This window comes from Diabrotica undecimpunctata, chromosome 8 (genome assembly GCF_040954645.1).
Source record: "Diabrotica undecimpunctata isolate CICGRU chromosome 8, icDiaUnde3, whole genome shotgun sequence".
NCBI classification, from domain to species: domain Eukaryota; kingdom Metazoa; phylum Arthropoda; class Insecta; order Coleoptera; family Chrysomelidae; genus Diabrotica; species Diabrotica undecimpunctata.
The window spans coordinates 108,817,154-108,838,356 of record NC_092810.1 but is presented as its reverse complement, the minus strand read 5'-3'; the positions used below and the strand labels follow the sequence as shown (position 1 = coordinate 108,838,356).

Below are 21,203 nucleotides of genomic sequence, written 5' to 3'. Positions count from 1 at the left end.
GGAAGATTCTTCAAAGCGGCGTCCATTTTAAATAGCTTGAGAACCTTCTTGTGTTTTGTTTGTCCAGGAGACTCATGTAAGTACCCCTTTGTTTCATTTTTGTAGTTGCCCCAATCCCAACCCCCTTGCTTATCCCCCACTTATCCACGACCCAGTTCTCCAAATAACCCCTGAGTAGCCGTTCGCAACAGTTTCGTTTTATTTTGCTTGCCCTATCTTTACCCCAATAATTTCTGTCAAAAATTTTCAACCCCTTATAATAATACCCTATGTGGTAGGCAAAATAATCGTTACAACATAGATCTAAGCAAATTCCAATAAATGTAGTCAATAAAGTTTATGATGCATATATTGATTGAAAGACAGTTTACTTACTTTTTAACGGGAATACTCCCAGATTTGTCCTTAATTAGTTGTAACTTGGTATAAGCTTTATATAAGTACATTTTAGTTGTGCCGTTGATTTGGTTTAAATTATACGCTAAAGTAATTAGAGAGTCCGTCCACAGCCTGGCAATATCTTTCCTTGTACAACAAAAATTAATAAAAGTTATATTTACAAAGTCATTGGCACAACAAACGGTAATCGTTTTCTCTTCTAAGGTGTCTTGCGAGCCCATGGTGACGATCTGCCGTAATTTGGGATCCTGGAACAAAAATAACGTGTTTAAAATACATAACGTATATAGAGACAAGTTAAAATACAAGTGGTGAGTAAAAATGAATAAGAGGTAGCAAAAAGAGAGAAAAATATTTTTCATTAAGAAGACTTAAATATGCTTGTTATTTCTTAGAAGTAAAGTATCAAACAAATATTTTGTTCTCCTAGTTGGCTTCACAGATTTTGCAGATGTAAACGTTGCAATCGTAGTTTTCTATTAAACGGCCCACAGACGATACGATTTAGCGTACAACAAGTTGTACAACTTAAGTCAATATGACCGTTTGAGCGATAAGTTTGAACGTGTGTAGTTCAATCTGTCGTACGATCAGTTGAATCGTATGGAAAGTATGGCATGCTTAATAAATATCTCTCGTACAACTTGGTTGGATAAACGACTTGTTGATACGATTTCAGCGCAGTGGGTAGTAAGTAATACAGTGTCAAATAATATCAGAGATTATATTATTAATTATAAAACCAATGTGTTAAGCGAATGACAATTTATTTAATTGTCTTGATTAATTATTTTGTTTTGTTTAACACCTTAAGAAACTATCCCGAGATAATTCGTCTTGCACTTGTATCTAAAATGATCAACCCGAGATATCTCGTTTTGAGCTATTTAGTAGAAATTTAAGCAATTTATTTCGTTCTTTCTAGTTAGGATTTCGAAATTTGAACGAATTTAGACGGTATAGTTGTTACAAGTTCTGACAGCGTAATATTAGGCAATGGACAGGTCGAATGGTAGAGGATTTGTTTTATGTAGCTGCCGACCGAGAAACATTTCATCAGTTTGCGTACGATGATAGCCCACGCTTGAAAACAAGCACAGCACACAAAGAAGTCGTTACAAAGTTGTATGGCGTCAAAAAAACGGTGGAAGGGGAAAGGGGGTTTGTTAACAACCCCGGAACCGGGGGGCGTCCGGTTGTGTATATGTAAAGACCTTTTATGAAATTAAATCGTTATTTTATTCACTATAAATTCTAGCCACGGTAGTGAAGATTCAGATGATAGTTTTGAGCTAGATGTATCCGGGACATCAGAAAAGTGACAGTGAAAGTGAAATGTTATTAAGTGACTCAGATTCCAATGAAGATGCTGACAGTGCAACCGGTTTACTTCAAGCAGTCCGGCAATGGGTTAGAGTGGATGTAGACCGACCAGGCTCGGTTCTACCAAGGTTTCCTTTTACTGGGAAATCGGAGTGTCATTTCGATATACAGGATGTTGAAAATAAGGTTAAGTTTTTCAATATGTTCTTCGATGATGGACTAGTGGACAAAATTGTTCAAAAAACAAATCGTTTTGCTAATCAGAAAAGGCGATCAGCCCTTCGCAGAGTTATAAAAGAGAACAAGTGGACACCCACGGATAGGGATGTAATGCAAGTGTTCTTTGCAATTATATTACTGCAGAGCTTGGTTAAGAAACCTGTGCACCAGGCTTTATTTGTCCAAAAAAAATTTATAATGGAAACGGCCTTTTTCTGTAAGATTATGAAATATAAAAGGTTCCTCAAAATAAAGCAATACCTGCATGTCTCTAATAATTAATCTTTCGACAAAGATACTCACCCAAACCCGAAACTGTATAAGATCTGGGAAGTTTATGAATACCTAAATGCTAAGTACAAATCTTTTTATAATCTTTGAAATGTCTTGAATCTTTAATTCAATACATTCCAAACAAAACGGCATGATTTGGTATAAAGAACTACATGCCGTGTGAATCCTCCTCCGGATATATTTGGCATAACATAATTTATACAGAAAAGAATACAAAGTTTGACGAACAAAATAAAGATCTTAAAGTGCGTGTATTGTTATGACGCTAATGAAACATCTACTGTCGAAAGGTCACTGTTAGACTACAGACAATTTTTATACATCCACTAAACTGACCTTTTATTATATTAACAGTTCGCACAGATACGTACGGTACTATTAGAAGACAAAGAAAGGGTATACCACCAGAAATGAAAAACAAACTTAAGAAAAATGAAGTTATCGCGTTTCAAAACGGAAAGGGCAAAGTAATGATGTAGAAGGGACAACGGGAGGTTTGTGTGCTGTCAACGCCGCATAATGCCGAAATGATTACTGAAAAAAGGCGAGGAAAAGAAACAAAAAAAACCTAGGATTGTTCAAAACTACAACAATACTATGGGTGGCTCATGCTGATTACCCTATAACCAGGAAGCGTAAGAAATTGATTAAGGTTTGCTACAAATATAGAGGTTTGTTACAAGGAAGACCTTTATAACTTTTAAACCCACTTGGACTTACCGGTCGACATTTCCCAGAAGTCGTTCCTGTCACAGCGAAAAAAGGTCGTCCAACTAGAGTGTGTGTTGTGTGCAGTAAGGCAAAGGATGTATCCAGAAAGGGTTGAGGCTTGAATCAATGTACTACTGTCCTGATTGCGATGTGACACTTTGTGTGATGCCCTGCTTCAAGACGTATATAATACGGTAACTAACTTTTAGTTTCTCTTGTTTGTGTTCATTATTATAAAAATATAAATACATATATATGCATGTCTTATTCTTCACGCTACAATGCAACTTTACGCTCTTTTGAATAAATACTTTTTGATCAGCATCAGCGTGCATAAAAACTTTTGTTGTCTAGTTGGCTGGGAGTGGCTTTTAGATGAAAAACGAACATACAATAATCTAGGCAAGGTAGACCACAAAACCTTTTGCTCGCAGGTTTTATTTATCCAACCAAAAATCCGTCAACGAGATATTTCGGGATAGTTATTAGGTACACATATCTTCAACCGTTAAAAAAAACAAGGCAAAAATCAACATTGTCTAGGTAACACTCTTGAATTCTGCCAGAAGTGAAGACGCAAGTGTATTAATGAAAAAAGGGTTTTTTGGGACCGTTTTTGGAAAAATATATGGTTCGTTAAGGGGTTAATTCTTTTTGTATAAATATGATTTTCAGCAAATAGGACAAAGTTTGATTTGACAAAATATTATTTGAATGTGGTATTGTGAAAAATAAATATTTTGGTCTCAAATATTGTTAAATGAATTTTCAGTTAAAAAATATCATAATGTAACAATAAATGGGACGAAATTACTCTTACTCTTTTTGCAGTATTACTTGAATTTTGTGCTGATGATTTAACAAATTTGTAGTTCGTCTCGATTTCCTAGAAACAACAACGCAATTGTTTGTGTCTTCCAAATGCTTCTGCCTATAGATGCTTCTGCCTACAGATGCTTCTGCTACATAACTTTTCTTGATCACTTTTCAGACACCAGTCTGAGGGTCAGCAACAACCCTTATTGGGAGTCTTACGTTGCCATGCAGGATATCTCTTAAATAATTTAACAGCACAACATATTTTTAACAATAATGTAACACACAACAAATTTTGTAACTTTTTAAGGGTTTTTCCTAGATATTTAGTGGCTTAACCTATGTATACCTGGTAATAATACACTGATGATGGACTTTTTAGTCCGAATACGATGTGCGATGTAGCCCAAAAGGGTATTTTTAATAATATACCTTTTATAAAGGAGTTTTAAATAAAACTTTTATACGGATAAGTTGGGTTGATCAAATAATACATTAAATAGTTTTAAACCGAATAAAAAAAAGCAAAAAAATAGAGTAAACAATAAAAATTCAGAAGTTACAATATTTCGGTCATGTACTATGACATCCAGAGATTTAAAAGTTATAACCTTCTACACTCCATAATATAGGGCAAATCGCCGAAAGAAGAGTCACATGCTGAAAAAGAACGACCTGGCTTCTAAATCTCCTAGTGTGGTAACAAAGTTATTATTGCCAATATGATCGCCAACGTTCGATAATCGGACAGAGTATTGACAGAAGAACAAGTATATAACGAATGATGGACGAATGGATGAAGCTATTAGATACAGAAACAACCAAGTAAGAAGAGAAATAAGACAGCTGCATAGAATATTTTGAGATATAAATATAACAAATAAAATTAAACACAGAATATATAACAGAATCATAAAAACTATCACTTATAGCATAGCGGTATGGCCGCTGAAAGAAAGAACTCTTAGATGGTACCGAAATGGATTTTTGAAGACGTGCAGCTAGTAACTCAAGCTTAAATAGGATTGGCAATAATAGAGCAATTATAAATGTCAGGCATAAAATAACAGAAGACATTAAAATAAACTAATTAATATGGTACGATAATGTGCATATAATCAGGTAAGATCGTTTTTTACCAAAACAGATGCTAATTTGGACACCACAAGGTAAAAGGAAGAGAAGAAGAGCTAGATTAAATTAGAGATAACGCATTGATAGAGACATCTGAGAAACTCTGGGGAAGACAAAGAGAAATAGAAACTGGAAATCAGAGGACGTCGAGGAACGTTTTACCTGATATATATATATATATATATATATATATATATATATATATATATATATATATATATATATATATATATAGTATTTTTCGTTCAAAGCGGCTGAGGTTTTCCTCGTTTGCTTTGGTCATGGTCCACGTTTCGCATCCCTGTTATTACAGGTCTGACGATGGATTTATAGATTTTGATCTTTGACATCAAAGATCAAAAATCAACAAGAAATGGAATCGAAGAATAGCAGAAATAACCGCTATCTCGGATAGAATAGCTAGCTTAACCTTACAATTATCAAATATACAATATACAAATTATACAAATACACACCCCAATGATTACTCACACTAACGAAGAAGTAGAGGAACACTACAGTAACATAAATGAAGCATTAAATAACAAGAAGTCACTTCATGTATTTACTTAGTGACCGATATAAATATTAACTATATAAAAGAAAACTCAGATCACTACCAAGGACAATTAATGAAAGATTATATGACCAAATCGACAGCTCTTAATTAATGGAAATCATCCTTGATAGTGCCCAAGAAACCGCAGGCCTGCAACAACAAAATGAACATAGTAAACTGTCTGATAAAACCACAATAATGCTATACCAAAGAAGGAAAATGAAAGTAAGTAGCAACATACAGAGAATACAATACACAGAACTTTGTAAGACAATAAGGAGAAGTATTAGAGGACATAAGAAAATACAATGAAAGACTGGTAGAAAATGCAATCGTAAACAGGAAAAACTAAAAGAAAACAAGAAAAGCAGTAATCATTGGGAAAAAGCAAATCGTTGCTTACCAGATGCATACCAGACCACTGGAATACACCAAACATAATTCTCATTCATAAGAAAGGTAGCAAAGAGGATATCAAAAACTAGAGTAAGTCTACTAACAATCATATACAAGATATTCACAAAGATCATCAACAACAGATTAACAAACGCATTAGATGCTGCACAGCGACAGCAAGATGGCTTCAGAAGTGAATTCAGTACCATGGATCATATTCATACGCTTCGAGAACTAATGAGGGGAGCTAAAGAATATGAAATACTGCTAGCATTAACGTTTACAGATTTCGAGAAGGTTTTCGATTCTATATTTCCCTAGGCAGCAATAGAAGCTTTGACTAACCAAGGCATTGACAAACCGTACATAGAAACTTTAGCAAATATATACACACAAGCAAAAAAGCTAAGGTAAATATTTATGAAAACACTCCAGAATTTCAAACTACCAGAGGCGTTCAACAAAGAGACACAATATAACCAAAGCTCTTCACTGCAACTCTAGAAAATAATTTCAGCAAAAGTCATACGTCAGCCATCTAAAATTTGCAGACGACATCTTTCTGATTGCTAATAATCCTACAGAGCTACAACAACTTACAAGTGACCTAAATAAGCAGCTAAAAATGAAGTTGGCCTAAAAATAAACTTGACAAAACAGTACCATGTACAACGAGCTAGTGGATGTCCAAGATGTAATAATAAACAACACTGCACTTGAGACAGTAGACGAGTATGTATACCTGGGATAATTAATACATAAATCTGGCTCCTTACTTCCAGAAATCAACAGAAGAATGAAACTGGCTTGGACATCTTTTGGTAGAAATAAAGTTATATTGAAATCGAAGATGCTAATTCACCTGAAGAAAAAAGCATTCGATCAGTGTACACTACCAATCATGACATACGGCTGCGAAACTTTTACACTAAAGAAAGAGATAATATCGAAACTCAAAATCACTCAAAGGTCAATGGAGCGATGCATGCTAGATATAACAAAAAGAGCAGTGGGCGGGACATTTAGTGAGAAGAACTGACAGTAGGTGGTCCATTAGAATTACACTGTGGTATCCAAGAGGTATCAAGAGACCAAGAAAAAGTCCAAATTTGAGATGGGACTATGACATAAGGAAACAAACCAGTACAACATGGCACAGAAAAGTGAATTATAGACTATCGTGGACAGAAATGAAAAATGACTTTGCAAGGGAGGCTGCACCATAGTCGGTAGAATATGCTGAGAATGATGATGATGATGACGATATATATATATATATATATATATATATATATATATATATATATATATATATATATATATATATACATATACCGCTGGGGGAGTCGTACAGTCTTTCACTTGTCTATCCCTGTCGGATGTTCTTCTTCTTAAAGTGCCTATCCGTTCCGGATGTTGGCGATCATCACGGCTATCTTTACTTTGTTTATTGCAGCGCGGAACAGTTCAGTGGTAGTCGTGTTAGACCACTTTCGTAAATTTTTAAGCCAGGAAATGCGTCTTCTTCCCGGTTCTCTCTTACCATTTACCTTCCCTTGGAGAATCAGCTGGAGAAGGCCGTAGTAACGTTCTTGATTTCTCATTACATGCCCTAGATATTCCAACTTTTTAGTTTTGACGGTCATGAGAATTTCACATTCTTTCCCCATTCTACGCAGGACCTCCACATTAGTAACTCTGTCAACCCAGGATATTGATATATAGTGCCGGATGTTGATGACCAAAAATCATGATGAGAAACCTTTTAAACCTCTTTTATGATCTTTTATAAGATTAACCAGGTACTATTAAGAAGAATGAAGAAGAAGACAAAATAAAATAAATTCAAATTTAAAGAAATAGTTGTTAATCCTACGACAATTTTAATAAATTTTAATTTGTTTAGTTTAGCTACTTTTTTTCTTTACGTTTTTAAAAAACTTGAATTAAATACAATAAAATCTAGACAGATATAGAGGAATGTAATGATAAATATTAAGCCAAGGAGTTGCCGTGCTCTTCTTAAAGTAAATTAATGATAAAAAAAAAGAAAAATTATTATATACTGGATTAGTTTATTTTTAGTGATCGGTCTAAACGAGTTCACGTAGGAAAGAAGGATATAAACCACATGTTTTGGGCCATCCAATATTTTGTAAAGATGACAATATATTCACTTGCGATGTTAAAACATTAATACGCGCACATAATGTTCTAATAATTTATTTTCATATTCTATTTCAGTAACACTCCGAAAACAATTTGACATCAGAACATAACATACTTCCTAAGTTTTATTGAATATTGTAAGAAACTGGAACGTTTTGTTTAAATTATTGCTTTCATAATTTTTTAGCGTATAGACAATTTTGCGCTCTTTGGGGAATGTTTATAAATTTAAAAAGTCATGTGTTTAAAACAAGTTTTGTGTTATCTTACACAGATATCCGTGTTAATTACTAGATTGATTGTTTTTTTTTTAGTTTTTTGTTTTTTAATGATATCAGCGAATGTTCGTTAGGAAAATGTTTTGTACTTTTCAAAGATATAATATAATCTAAAACTTTATTTAGGATAGTTTTTTTTATCGGATATTTTTCCTTTTTCATGTAGAATTATTATAGGTATGAATTAGTGCATTTTTTGCTTCATTATTTTGTAATAATGTCTGTTTATTCTTATAATGTTTATGGGATTGATTCTATCAAGAGTTCCATATAGTGGAAGTCCAGGGTAGTTTACCCCTTGCAGGTGGTTAATTACTTGAACACAATAGATACTCATAATTTCGTTTATTAGTTCTTTAAATACAGTAACAGATAATACTCAGTTGACGGATGACAACACTAACTTCGACCGTTCTCTTGATTCTTCATTCTTAATAATAATCCTACTCCCGTGATTTCCAACTATTTAACTCACGTGCGTTTGTTCTTACTTGTATATATTTATTATTGTTCTTACTTGTTTAATTTGTACACATTATTTAATAAGCTTTTGATTACATTGCAAATTTCACTAGGTCAGCGTGCCTCCTCATTACACCGATATTTTCAATGTCATAAACAAACAATCGCGTTTGGCAATAATAGTGTAGTTGTTATTATAAGGATTTTAAATTTTAAACCGAATTGGGTTACTTAGATTTGATGCTTAATTAAATCCTGTTACAATTTGTATATTATTTATTTTATCTGATTTTGTTACTTATTTTCATCGCCGTCGAATTCCATAAATATACGTTTACAACAGTTTTTTATCTTGTATCTTTCTTACTAATTCTTTTAGGAACTTAGGAACTAGGAGCTACTAAGCAATGTTACGTGTTTATATATGGTGTAACCTGGATAATTCCAAATCTGGCTCATTACTTTTGACTTGAATTGTTTCATCTTCTTTATATTGAGATTCCTGTATATTGTCCTGGGAAATAAAAATACCAACCGCCAACCAAAACAGACTAAGGTATGGCAATCCTAACATAAGAGTCACTGGCTCTCCAGGTTGTGGCTTGGGCTAGAGGCCGACAACCTCTTCTTGTAAAAAGGCATATGTTACGGAACCTCAGGAACCATTAGCTAGACGAAACTCACGAAGACGTATCTGCAAACGACAAATGGAATTGATATTAGGAACATAAAATACCCGAACCCTGTACCGAACTGGATCACTCACAACTTTACTAGACATAGTGAACACGTACAAAGTAGATGTTTTAGCACTGCAGAAAATGCGGTGGACGGGAACTGGTACACTTGACAAAAGAACCCATTCCATATATTATAGATGCAATGAAAGCCAACACATGGATAAGGTGAGATTTATTGTGAACCAAAGAACAAAAGGCCTTATTATTGACTTTAAGAGCCTACAGTTGAAGAACGTACTATTTGCGCTTAAAAGGGAAATTCTTTAATTTTAGTTTGATCAACGCACATGCCTCAATTGATGACAAACCAGAGGAAATAAGGTAACCAGAGGTAAGATTAGTAGTGATATACAAGGTAACCTGGACCTCTCCTCATGGAAGAAAACAAGTCAGATTGATCACATTTTAAAATAATCAAGGCATGGAACAGACGCAATAAACTTCAGAAGTTATAGACGTGCAAACATAGACTCAGATCATTGCCTAGTGATCTCAACATTGAGGGCTAGAATTTCAAAACACCAGTAAAGAAAATAAAATGAATAGAAAAAAATGGAATGTGCAAAAGGTGAGAGATGCGACAATTGCAGAACGGTACTCGAAAAATATCACAAACAGGCTAAGGAATCAAAATGTAAATGAAGAAAGCCAGACAGATATAGACTCCTACTGGACCAGAATAAAGGAAGACATTGAAGCAGCAGCAAAAGGTGAAATAGGAACATAAATTTGTGCCCGTAAAAATCATTGGTTTAACGTTGAATGCAAGAATGCAACAAAAGAAAAAAATGAAGCCTACAGAAAGATGCTTACTGGACGAACTAGAAGAACTGTAGAGAATCACCAGACAAAGAAAAGAGAAGAAAAGAGGATACATAAAAGAAAAAAACGAAACTACTTAAATAAGAAACTTAAATATATAGAAAACCTCAACAGATAGAAAGAATTCCGAGCATTCTATAAGAAAGTTAACATCAACAGAAAATAACTCAAGGCAACCACAAGACAATGCAGAAGTCAGAATTGCGACCTATTAAGGTTTTTTAAAGTGATGGTGTTTTGAAACTTATTAGTCGGGAGTGATTGAGTAAGTGTCGAATATAAAGGCCCGTTTTCACATTACGTCTTATTGTACGTTTTGTGGGTCATATAAAACGTACGACAAAATGTACGTTTTGTTCAGTGTATACACACTACGTTTTTCCTTCAGTTTTCTACCTCATTTCTAATTCAGTCTTGAGTTGTGTAAAGTTTGTTTAGTGTTTTTTTTATTATGGAGGAAACACGGCTGCTTTCTTTTATTTTTTCAACTATAAAGATACTACGACTGAGGAAAAAGGGGATGAAGAGGGAAAAGACAAGATGGTCAAGAGAGTGGGCTTCTAAAAAGAAGCCAGTATTCCCACGTCTCGTTACTAAAAGAGGCGAACCAGATGACTGGCGCAATTATTTGCGAATGGACACCTCAGCCTATTGTCAATTGCTAGAGTTGGTAACACCATACATATTGAAATAAGACACCTCATGATGAAAGCCATTACACCCCATGAAAGACTCACAGCAACTTTCAGATATCTTACAACAGGACGCAGCGTCAAGGACTTGGAGTTCACAATCATAATATCCAAACCAGCGTTAAGCGAAATAATTCCTGAAACCTGTAATGCAATCTACTTGGTTTTAAAACATAACTACTTAAAAACTTTTATACAATTCAATAAATTCCCCGAGAAAATCGTGGGTGCATTCCCGCAAATCTGACATTATTAGGCTTTTTTTTGGGAAAAATGAAACGAACTGCAGTGGAACTAGTCGTCAAATAAGTCAAGATCGGACGACTTGTCTGAACATGTATTTTCACTCATTTTCATTCATTTTTATCCTATCAGTTTCACTTCATTTTCATTCATTTTTATCCTATCAGTTCTCGCAAAACTATGCTTCTCCCATCATTTCTACGATCTGACCTTGGATTTCATTTCGATTCGACAAGACGTACGTTTTGCTGTTTACATGCCACGTTTTATTGTATAGGATTTGTCCTATCCAACAAAACGTACAATAAGACGTAGCGTGAAAACCGGCCTTAAGGGTAAAGACCACACCTCTTCGACGCACATGAAACATATCAGTTTATGCCATTGGCAATAATATTATTATCGGTAATGGTCATTTTGGCGATGTAATCAGTGTTGCCAATGTCCGGATAATTATCCGATTTTCGGATAATTTCGTGGACCATCGGATAATTTTCGGATTGAACAATTTTTTGGATAATTTCGGATAATTCAAGGGTCTATCGACTTTTTATTTTTAAATATAATTTAAATTTTTATAAGCTTAAATAGCTAAATTTGCGAATGTACATAGAACTGCAAATTCTATTCTCATATAATCGAAGATGATGGAACCTATGAATTATTTCAGCGCCCTCTGTTGATAAATAGTATAATTTTGGTTTACTGTTTTACTGTACAAAAATCCACGGATCTTTGGAATTGACAAAAATCGAATATGATTATGTAATTCTAAAATATGAAACAAAAAAATGAATAAACTGTAGGAACTAGGAATTGTTATCCCTTCTTTACTTAGTTTTTCAGTTTTTCAACTTTTTATTTAGCTTTTTTTATTTATTCATTGGTATTTGATTTAGCTGTACCTAGCTGGTTTCTACAACGTATTATGATTATGTATGTAAACAATAAGTATTTTTAATATAGGTTTTAAGAGTTAATAATTTTTTAATTTGCTGTGTTTATGTATTGTTTGTTGTTTTTTATTTAAATAAATATATTTCTATCAAACTAATATTGTTTTATAATAATTATGCCTTTTAATTAGTCTTCTTTTTCGGTTTTTATGAATTCGGATAATTTCCGATATTTGGTTCCTAACATTCGGATAATTTCGGATATTTTGCTCCCAACATTCGGATAATTTCTATTTTTGCATTGGCAACACTGGATGTAATAAGTCGAGTTCGACTCGAGCAGTCGAACAGTACAGACGTGCAGCGAAGAGAGAAGCGTGCTTTGGTGGGGGCAATTGACCCAACGTTAACAGAGCTTATCAGCTCCCGGTGAGTAAGACACCGTACGTTGCATGGGCATTTGTTCTTAGTAAGGCGAAAAGCAGATGCGAGGCTGTTTTTAGTTAAACCGTCGAGGAGCTGTCTTTATAGGCTACTCGCGGAGGCTTTTAATAGCTTTGCGTTTGCGAAGATCACGGGTTCACCTCGGTGTGTCGACAGGGATAACACTGTAAGGCTTTGACATTTGACAAAGTCGGACAGCAACGGCCCCTGCTCCTGAGGTGAGTGAAACGGCAAGTGGATACCTCCCTGAGAAGTGAAAAGAACTACAAAATCACAGAAATGAAAGCTGGGACTATATCCAAGAGCTAAACCCCAATAAATCCGCCTTCTGGAAACTATCAAAAATCCTCCGAAAGGACAAAAAACCCATATCTCAACCACATGGAGAAAACGGGATTGTTTACACGAAAATCGATACAGCAGAAGTCTTAAAAGACGAATTAGAAAGGGCGTGTAGAAACAACGAACACCCCAACGAAGACATAGACTTCGAAGAAGAGGTAGAGAGAACAGCTAGAAGATTAAAAAGAAGAAAGGGCAGAATAGGGATAATGCACACATCTCCCGAAGAAATAAAAGAACTAATAAAGCTGACTAATGCCAAAAAAGCCCCAGGACCTGACAACGTCACAAACAGTGTGACGTTTACATCACCAACATTATAAACAATATGCTCAAACTACGATATTTTTCAGACAGATGGAAGGAAGCACATGTTATCATGATTGCTAACCCAGGGAAAATGGCACATTTCCACAAAACTATAGGCCAATCAGCTTATTATCATCGATAAGCAAAATTGCAGAAAGAGTGATATTAAAAAGACTAAATGAAGAGTCTCAAGCCCTACGCACTATCCCAGAGGCTCAATTCAGATTCAGAAGCGAACACTCCTGTGAACTACAGGTATTACGTCTCACAGAGTTTACAACAAAAGGATTTAAAGAGAAAATGTACACGGCTACAGCATTTCTGGACGTCAGTAAAGCATTTGACAGGGTCTGGCATGACGGACTCATTTATAAAATAAATTCAATGGGATACAGCAAGGCGATGACATGCCTCCTCGGGTCATACCTAGCCAACAGAAGGTTCAGAGTTCGAATAGGGGCAACCCTATCCGAAGTCGGGACCCTGGAGGCAGGTGTGCCTCAGGGAGCTGTGCTATCACCGTACCTGTACACCATCTATACGGCCGACATGCCAAAAGAACCAGGATCCCTGTTAAGTCTTTACGCAGACGACACAGCAATAGCTGTCAGCTGGAGAAACCCCGATCGTGCAGCTAATCATCTACAAAGAGCACTGAATAGATTCCAAAGATGGTGCATAAAATGGAAAATAGCCTTAAAACCAGACAAAACACAGGTTGTAATGTTTAGTCACAGAAAAAGTGTACCAAACCGAGAAATCACGATTGGAAACACCCCAGTAGAATGGACCAACGAGGCAAAATACCTTGGGGTGTTACTCGACAAGAAACTTACGTTTACATAACATATAAACCAACAAACATACAAAGCCAAAGCGCTGAAAAGTCAGCTCTCAACGCTCATAGGAAGAAGAAGCAAACTGAGATTCAAAACCAAAATCAGGATTGCAAACAGCATCATCATGCAGTCCTATCGTATGCCTCCGCTGCGTGGGGACACACCTGCAAATCTAACAGGAAGAAAATACAGACAACACAAAACCAAATAGTCAGAGATGCCCTGAAAATACCTAAATACGTACCTCTGAGAAACGTATGAAGCAAATGAAGCGTACACAGAGGAAATAAACAATAGGTTCTCTAATATGGCAACTGAGAATGATGTTGAAAAGTCATGGACCACCATAAAAGAATCATTTGATGAGCTGAACAACACTTTTCTACTCGAGAGTAAAACAACTACCAAGAATGAGTGGATGACAGAAGAAATATTAGAGATGATGGAACAACGCAGGCAGTGTAAGATCAGGCAGGACGAAGTAGGGTACCGAAATATACACAGTCAAATTCGTAAAGAAATTATAGCGGCGAAGGAGATCTGGATGACTACACTTTGCGCCGAGGCTGAAAGCCTATATAAACTCGGCGACAGCTTCAATCTTCACAAGAAAATTAGGGAAATTGCTGGTGTCTTCAAGAAAAAACAAGTCACTGGTATACATAATGACCAAAATGAATTAATAACGGACCCTAGCGATATACTTAATACTTGGAAAATGTACACAGCCAATTTGTTCAATGATGACAGAACACAAAAACCACCACAACTGGGAGACCATTTGTATGGCCCAAGTATTTTGAAAGCTGAAATTGTACACGCTATCAAACTATTAAAAAGTAACAAAACCCCAGGACCAGATGATATGTACGCAGAAACAATCAAGTTACTTAATGAAGAAAACCTAGACATTATTGTCAAGCTCTTTAACGACATCTACGATACGGGCCAGATTCCAAAAGATTGGCTTCGATCTACATTTATCGCCCTACCAAAAACACCACGTGCGAACTTCTGCAAAGACCACCGACTAATAAGCCTAATGAGTCACTTTTTGAAACTTTTCCTGAGAATACTTCACACTAGATTGTTTAAGAAATGTGAAGAGGTCAGTGGATGGAGTCAGTTTGGTTTCAAAAATGGACTTGGCACGAGAGAAGCGATCTTTAGTATGCAAACATTGATACAGAATTGTTTAGATCAAAGAAAGGATGTTTTTATCTGTTTCATCGATTACGAGAAAGCATTCGATAATGTAAAACATGAATTGATGATAAAATACCTACAAGAGTTGAGATTGGATGCAAAGGATATAAGAATCATTGCCAATCTGTATTGGAATCAGACAGCAACAGTACGTCTTCAAAATTCCAACGAAACAGAAGATTTCTCCATTAAAAAAGGAGTAAGGCAAGGTTGTATACTGTCTCCAATGCTGTTTAATTTATACGTAGAAAAAGCCTTCGCAGAAGCAGTGGAAGACTCTAATAAGGGTATTAAAGTTAACGGCATATTTATTAATAACATCAGGTATGCCGATGATACAGCCATAGTGGCAGATAACATCGAAGATCTTCAATGTCTTTTGAATGATCTAACTCTTGCAAGTGAAGCTCGGGGTTTGAAAATAAATATCAAGAAGACAAAATCAATGATTATAAGTAGAAATGATTACCCCAACGCAAAGATATATGTCTCTGGAGAAGAAATCGAACAAGTCAGGCAATTCAAATACTTGGGATGTTTGCTGAATGAGGGTTGGGACCCCGAGAATGAAATAAAGAGCAGAGTTGAACAAGCCAGAAATGCTTTTTTGAGGCTTCGTAAGTTTCTGACTGATCGCAAATTGGACTTCAACCTCCGATACAAGATGCTTAAGTGTTACGTGTGGCCTGTTCTCCTGTACGGAATGGAAGCATGGACGTTAAAGGCCAGTTCCATTAACAAACTTGAAGTGTTCGAAATGTGGTGCCTGCGTCGAATGCTCAGAATATCATGGACGGACAGGGTCAGAAATGAGGAAGTACTCAGAAGAGCGGGCTTACAGGATAGGGAACTTTTTAATTATGTAAAAAGTAAGAAGACTGCATACTTGGGGCACATTATACGAGGAGAACGATACACTTTTCAGCAACTGATACTCGAAGGGAAAATAGAGGGTAGGAGAGGTCTCGGACGTAAAAAAAATGTCATGGCTGCGCAATATTCGACAATGGACAGGAATCCACAGCTATGAAATGCTTCGCAATGCTGCTAAAAACAGAATTATTTAACATCTCACCTGACAAGACGATGTACGGTGGACGCCTACGCAGAAATGCATGGCACCTTAAGAAGAAGAAGAGAAACGTATACAGATATTCAGGACAAACAAGAATCTTACGAACGCTAGACGAGAGAGCATACGAAATATTCAACGGACTAAACAACCACCCAAGCAGAATGCTAAGAGAGCCGACAAACTACAACGAAAATATCAGGGCGGTACACAGAAGACCAAAACAGCAGATAGCCGGATATAGGGAGAACCCAAATGAATAAATAAAGAATGAGATGGTCGCAGAGTCGTCAGACACAAGAATGCAGTCAATCAGAAAACACCACCAAAAAAACTCTGGCGAGAGGGTACGCTTTTCTTTCAGGTTTTTAGGTACTCTGACGAGAGGATATGCATAGTAATAAGCACAATATACAAGGGGTGTGTGAAGGCCCTATACACCCTGGAATGCCCCCCAATTACATCCAGACAAAGAATAAGGAAAAAGGGTAAAAATTGTTGCCCAGGCATGTTATAGTCCCGAAGCTACAAGGAAGACCAAAAAAAAATCGCGTGTTTTCTGATAATATCACTTAGTTTTCAATCTAGTTTATTTCACTTTAAGGTTTTAACGTAACTAAATTCACTATTTTAAATATAGAAGGCCCGTCAGGCCTTCTATATACCGCAACTGCGGACTAGGCCCTTAAGGCAGATCAAATGAATACTGATTCGTGCTCGCGAAATCCGAGCACTGAGGTCATGTGCGACATACATGGGCTTGGTGGCCGAACCCTTATCGGGTGCTCAGCCGGCGAGGAGAACAAAATTTATTTTGCCAAATCGGCGGCTGAGTGACCGAGCACACACTCTTTTCCGGACATAGAGTCGCCAGCCCAGGCTGGCGGCTCTATGGTCGGAACACACGCTCTTTTTTCTTTTGTTTTAGGGACTCAAGTCCCGAAGTGATGTTAGAGTAACTTCTATAGAGTCAGTAAAGTAAATAGGGAGAAAAGCCTACATGCGGCTACCCCTACAGTTAGGTGGCATTACCACAGTCAATAAAAACAGAGGGTGCTCCATTACCCAGAGCACCTTAAGTAACTTTCAGATCATAAGCCTTCTCACGTAAGTCACACGATGAGGAGGGGTAGAGGAAAAGCCTGGGGGTCAGATAGGTACCACTTCAACTAGTGAAGTGTGACCGGTTTGATCTTCGGACATGTGGATCCCACTCTTACATTGGTATACACATGTTCCAAAGGACAGGGTTGATCACTGCGTGTGTGTGTGTTTTGGCGATGTATTTTTTATCATTTTATAATTTTTAATAATATATAAAATCATAAATCAAATATAATAATAATAATAATAAATCAAAATAAAATTAATAATTTATTGAAAGTCTTTAATGAACACTTTTTTTATCAGAACTAATAGTCTACGTATGTATGAACTAATAATCTAGTTATGTTACTTTTTGTGCACACTATATATAATCACAAAGCTGTTCAAATAAAATTATTACGAACGAAGTAAACATAGTATCAATTTAGAATAAAAGATACTTTTTAAAACAAACGATCATTTATTTCACGAAAACACGATAAATAGGTATAACTTTAAAGTAATTCAATGCTGTGTTTTAGGCCGTAAAACAAAGAATGACAAAAACGACACATAAAAAAGGAATATTACGTCTAGGGACCGAAATAAAGATCTAAACTATTTCTCGTAGCCGAAGGATGAAACGAGCTCTTTTCACAAAAAAACAACCACTAGCTGAAGTTTTATGCTGGTTTTTCTTATTCCGCTCGTAAAATGTTATTCAGAGAAATGAGCAGAGAAGAGAAAATATTTGCCATTAAGTTGTTCTGTGACCTTTTAGCTAATTTTCACAAATGAATAAACAAAATTTTGCTGATTCGAGACGAGGAAAAAACGTATAGAACTTTTATATGGTTATATAAGAAAATATTACATCTGTAAGGCTTCACAATTTGGATGGGTGATTTTATTTTCGGTGTACTTAATTAAACTGAACAATGCAAAGGAAAAGAAAACAATTTAGACTATTATATAAAACAGTCACTTGGTTAATTAGCTACCTAATATTGAAAAAAAAAATACAGAGTAAAACAAAAGACAACTGGATTATTAAATTTTCCTTACAGCTTATACTTATTAAATACATCCTGATCAATATTTTGTAGAAATATTTCACAAAGCAAAACATTAAAATTTTTACAAAGCAGAGCATTAATACCATGCATTACAAATTGTTTAATATAGAAATAAGAGAAAAGATAAAATAAGCAAAGAACAGATAGCTACCAGAGTATATTTTGACGAACTTAATGGCTTTGAAGCAATAAATCATAAAATAAAAATATTGAAAATTCAAATACTGTTAGTATCTAACTTCATTGTGACCGAATGCAACCCGCTATACACATTACGCATTACATATGGCGTAACTTTTACAACAATTCTCTGGCAAAATTTATATATATATATATATATATATATATATATATATATATATATATATATATATATATATTAAAACTATCCTATATTGTATATAGAGAAAAATTTATAAGGACAAAGGACAAGGAAGAAGAAAACAAACAATTTGTAAAATTATATTATAGTTATATTCTAGATATACGGTTTTAATTTTATAGTGTTGGTTAAGTGCTAAAATAGAGACTTTGTCAATTTTAGATTCATGTTTGAACTGGGACTTTCTAAATTATGGAAATCAATATGATTGAATTATGATATCAATATCACTGAAATATGATATCTACCTGCCGTTTTCAAGGATTCATTTCTGTTATCTCAAAAGCGATCATTAACAGTGAAGGAGAAAGTAGAAAGTTATTGTATTGTATGATTTGTACACAATTACGGGAATTTGAAATTAGTTGAGTTTTAAGAATTTGGAGAGTTTTGGAATTTGGTTGAATGCAAAGAAAGAATGTTTTGATTGGTTACAAAAAATTATGGAAGGGATAGACAGACGGGAATGAGATTGAAAAAGCAAGGAGGATCATCTGCGGTTGGACTGGAAGCGAGTGAAGCCAAATAGAAAGGAGTGTGCCGATAGTTTGTTTTTTAAACCTGTGAAAGAAAAATTCTTGTGGCGAAAATTAGTGAAAAAAAAGTGTTGAAAGCGGTAGTTGCAGTATTTGTAAGTAAAATAATTTACTATTCTTGGAGCGAAGCATAGCTAAGCAGAATTTTGGCCATCCAATAGGAGCAATAAACATTGTTAGGAGTGTGTCGACAGTTTTGTTTTTATAAGCAAAACCCGGGAAGGAGTTTGTTGGATAGGGAACTAATTAGAGTAAATCCTTTTAGAAAAATACAGACGCAAGTTGTGGAAACGAGACATTGATTGAACTATATTTAATTTGAATTGTTTTGTGATTAATTGTATATGCAATAGAGTAATTTAGGGAAACATTTATTTATAAGATATTCATTTAGTGTATGAAAATCTACAAAGGTATTTGGTCATTATATTTTGAATTTATGGCACCAATTGATTTCCTTTATTTATTTCTTTCTACTCCCCATTTTTCTCAAGCACCATTAAACGAAAAGATAATGTTTTTGAACTTAATGAGATAAGACAAACATATATATATATATATATATATATATATATATATATATATATATATATATATATATATATATATATATATATATATATATATATATAAACCAGAAAGTGAATAGTCAAACATACCATAGGAAACTCGATGGGAAATTCGAAACTCTGCCAACAAATCCTACCTCCTACGTCCACGACCTAAGTAGCATAATCCCCGGCAACATAAGGCTTATTATGGGAGTACGTTATATAGCAGACGGAGGAAGGTGAAGGCGGGCTTCGGCGCCTTATAATATAAACACACCTGCGAACCGCTTACCAACCCGTACTGAAACAGCGTGATAAGGTACGCCTCACAACCGCTAACATAAAAGACACATTCAAATTATGGCCCTCATTCTCCGTAGGTCCAAATGGCCAAGAACTGAGTAGCTTTAGAGATCAACCTAGGAGGGCAGAGTAAGAATCGGCAGAGTCTAAACCGCTACCGAAATAAAACAACACTTTATATAGCGACATATAACTGCCACTCGCTATCAAATCAATCTAGACTTGTAGAATTGGAAAAAGAAACTGAAAATATAAAATGGTACGTCATGGGAATCAGCGAAGTAATACGGAAAGATGAAGAGCTCTTGAAATTAGCGTCAGGAAACACATTCTACTACCGAGGAACATCAACGGGCAGAACAGGCCTAGGTATTGGATTTCTAATATTTTAACATGTCCTAATATTTAATTCCTAATTAACAAGAAATGGAAACGAAGAGTAGTATACATAAGTAGTAGTAGTAGTACTAGAAATAAGTAGTATCTCTGATATAGCATCTAGCTTAATCTCACAACTATCAAAGAGATACAATATGTAAATTATAAAAATATACGCCCAACGATTACTTACACTGATGAAGAAATAGAGGAACTCTACAGTAACATAACTAAGACATTAAATAACAATAAAAATCACTTTAAGTATTTAATTGGTGACTTTAATGCCAAAGTTAAAAGAGAAACGGCAAGGAACAAATAATGGAAAAGTATGGTGTCGGTAAAAGAAATAAAACTGGTTCAGTTTGCACACTACCAAAGTGTGCAAACTGAACCAGTCTTTCTGCATCAAATACATTCTTTCATCAAATACATTTGCTTCTGCACATACATTCTTTAAGAAAAAATCAAACAGAAAATGGACTTAGGTAGTACCAAATTGAATCACTAAGAACGAAATTCTTCT

The 21,203-nt window shown here is 35.2% G+C and overlaps 1 protein-coding gene across 3 annotated transcripts in view; it reads right to left on the bottom strand.

Moving 5' to 3' along the window:
* The window catches only part of Plc21C (Phospholipase C at 21C), a 363,710-nt gene that overhangs the window by 98,033 nt on the left and 244,474 nt on the right, over positions 1–21,203 (bottom strand). For all 3 annotated transcript variants that reach the window (XR_011951639.1, XM_072540713.1, XM_072540714.1), the window contains exon 3: positions 376–647. Coding sequence is in view for 2 of the 3 variants with exons in the window: in XM_072540713.1 (XP_072396814.1) it covers positions 376–647 (272 nt within the window). In the remaining variant the exon portion in view is untranslated. The remainder of the gene's footprint in view (positions 1–375; positions 648–21,203) is intronic.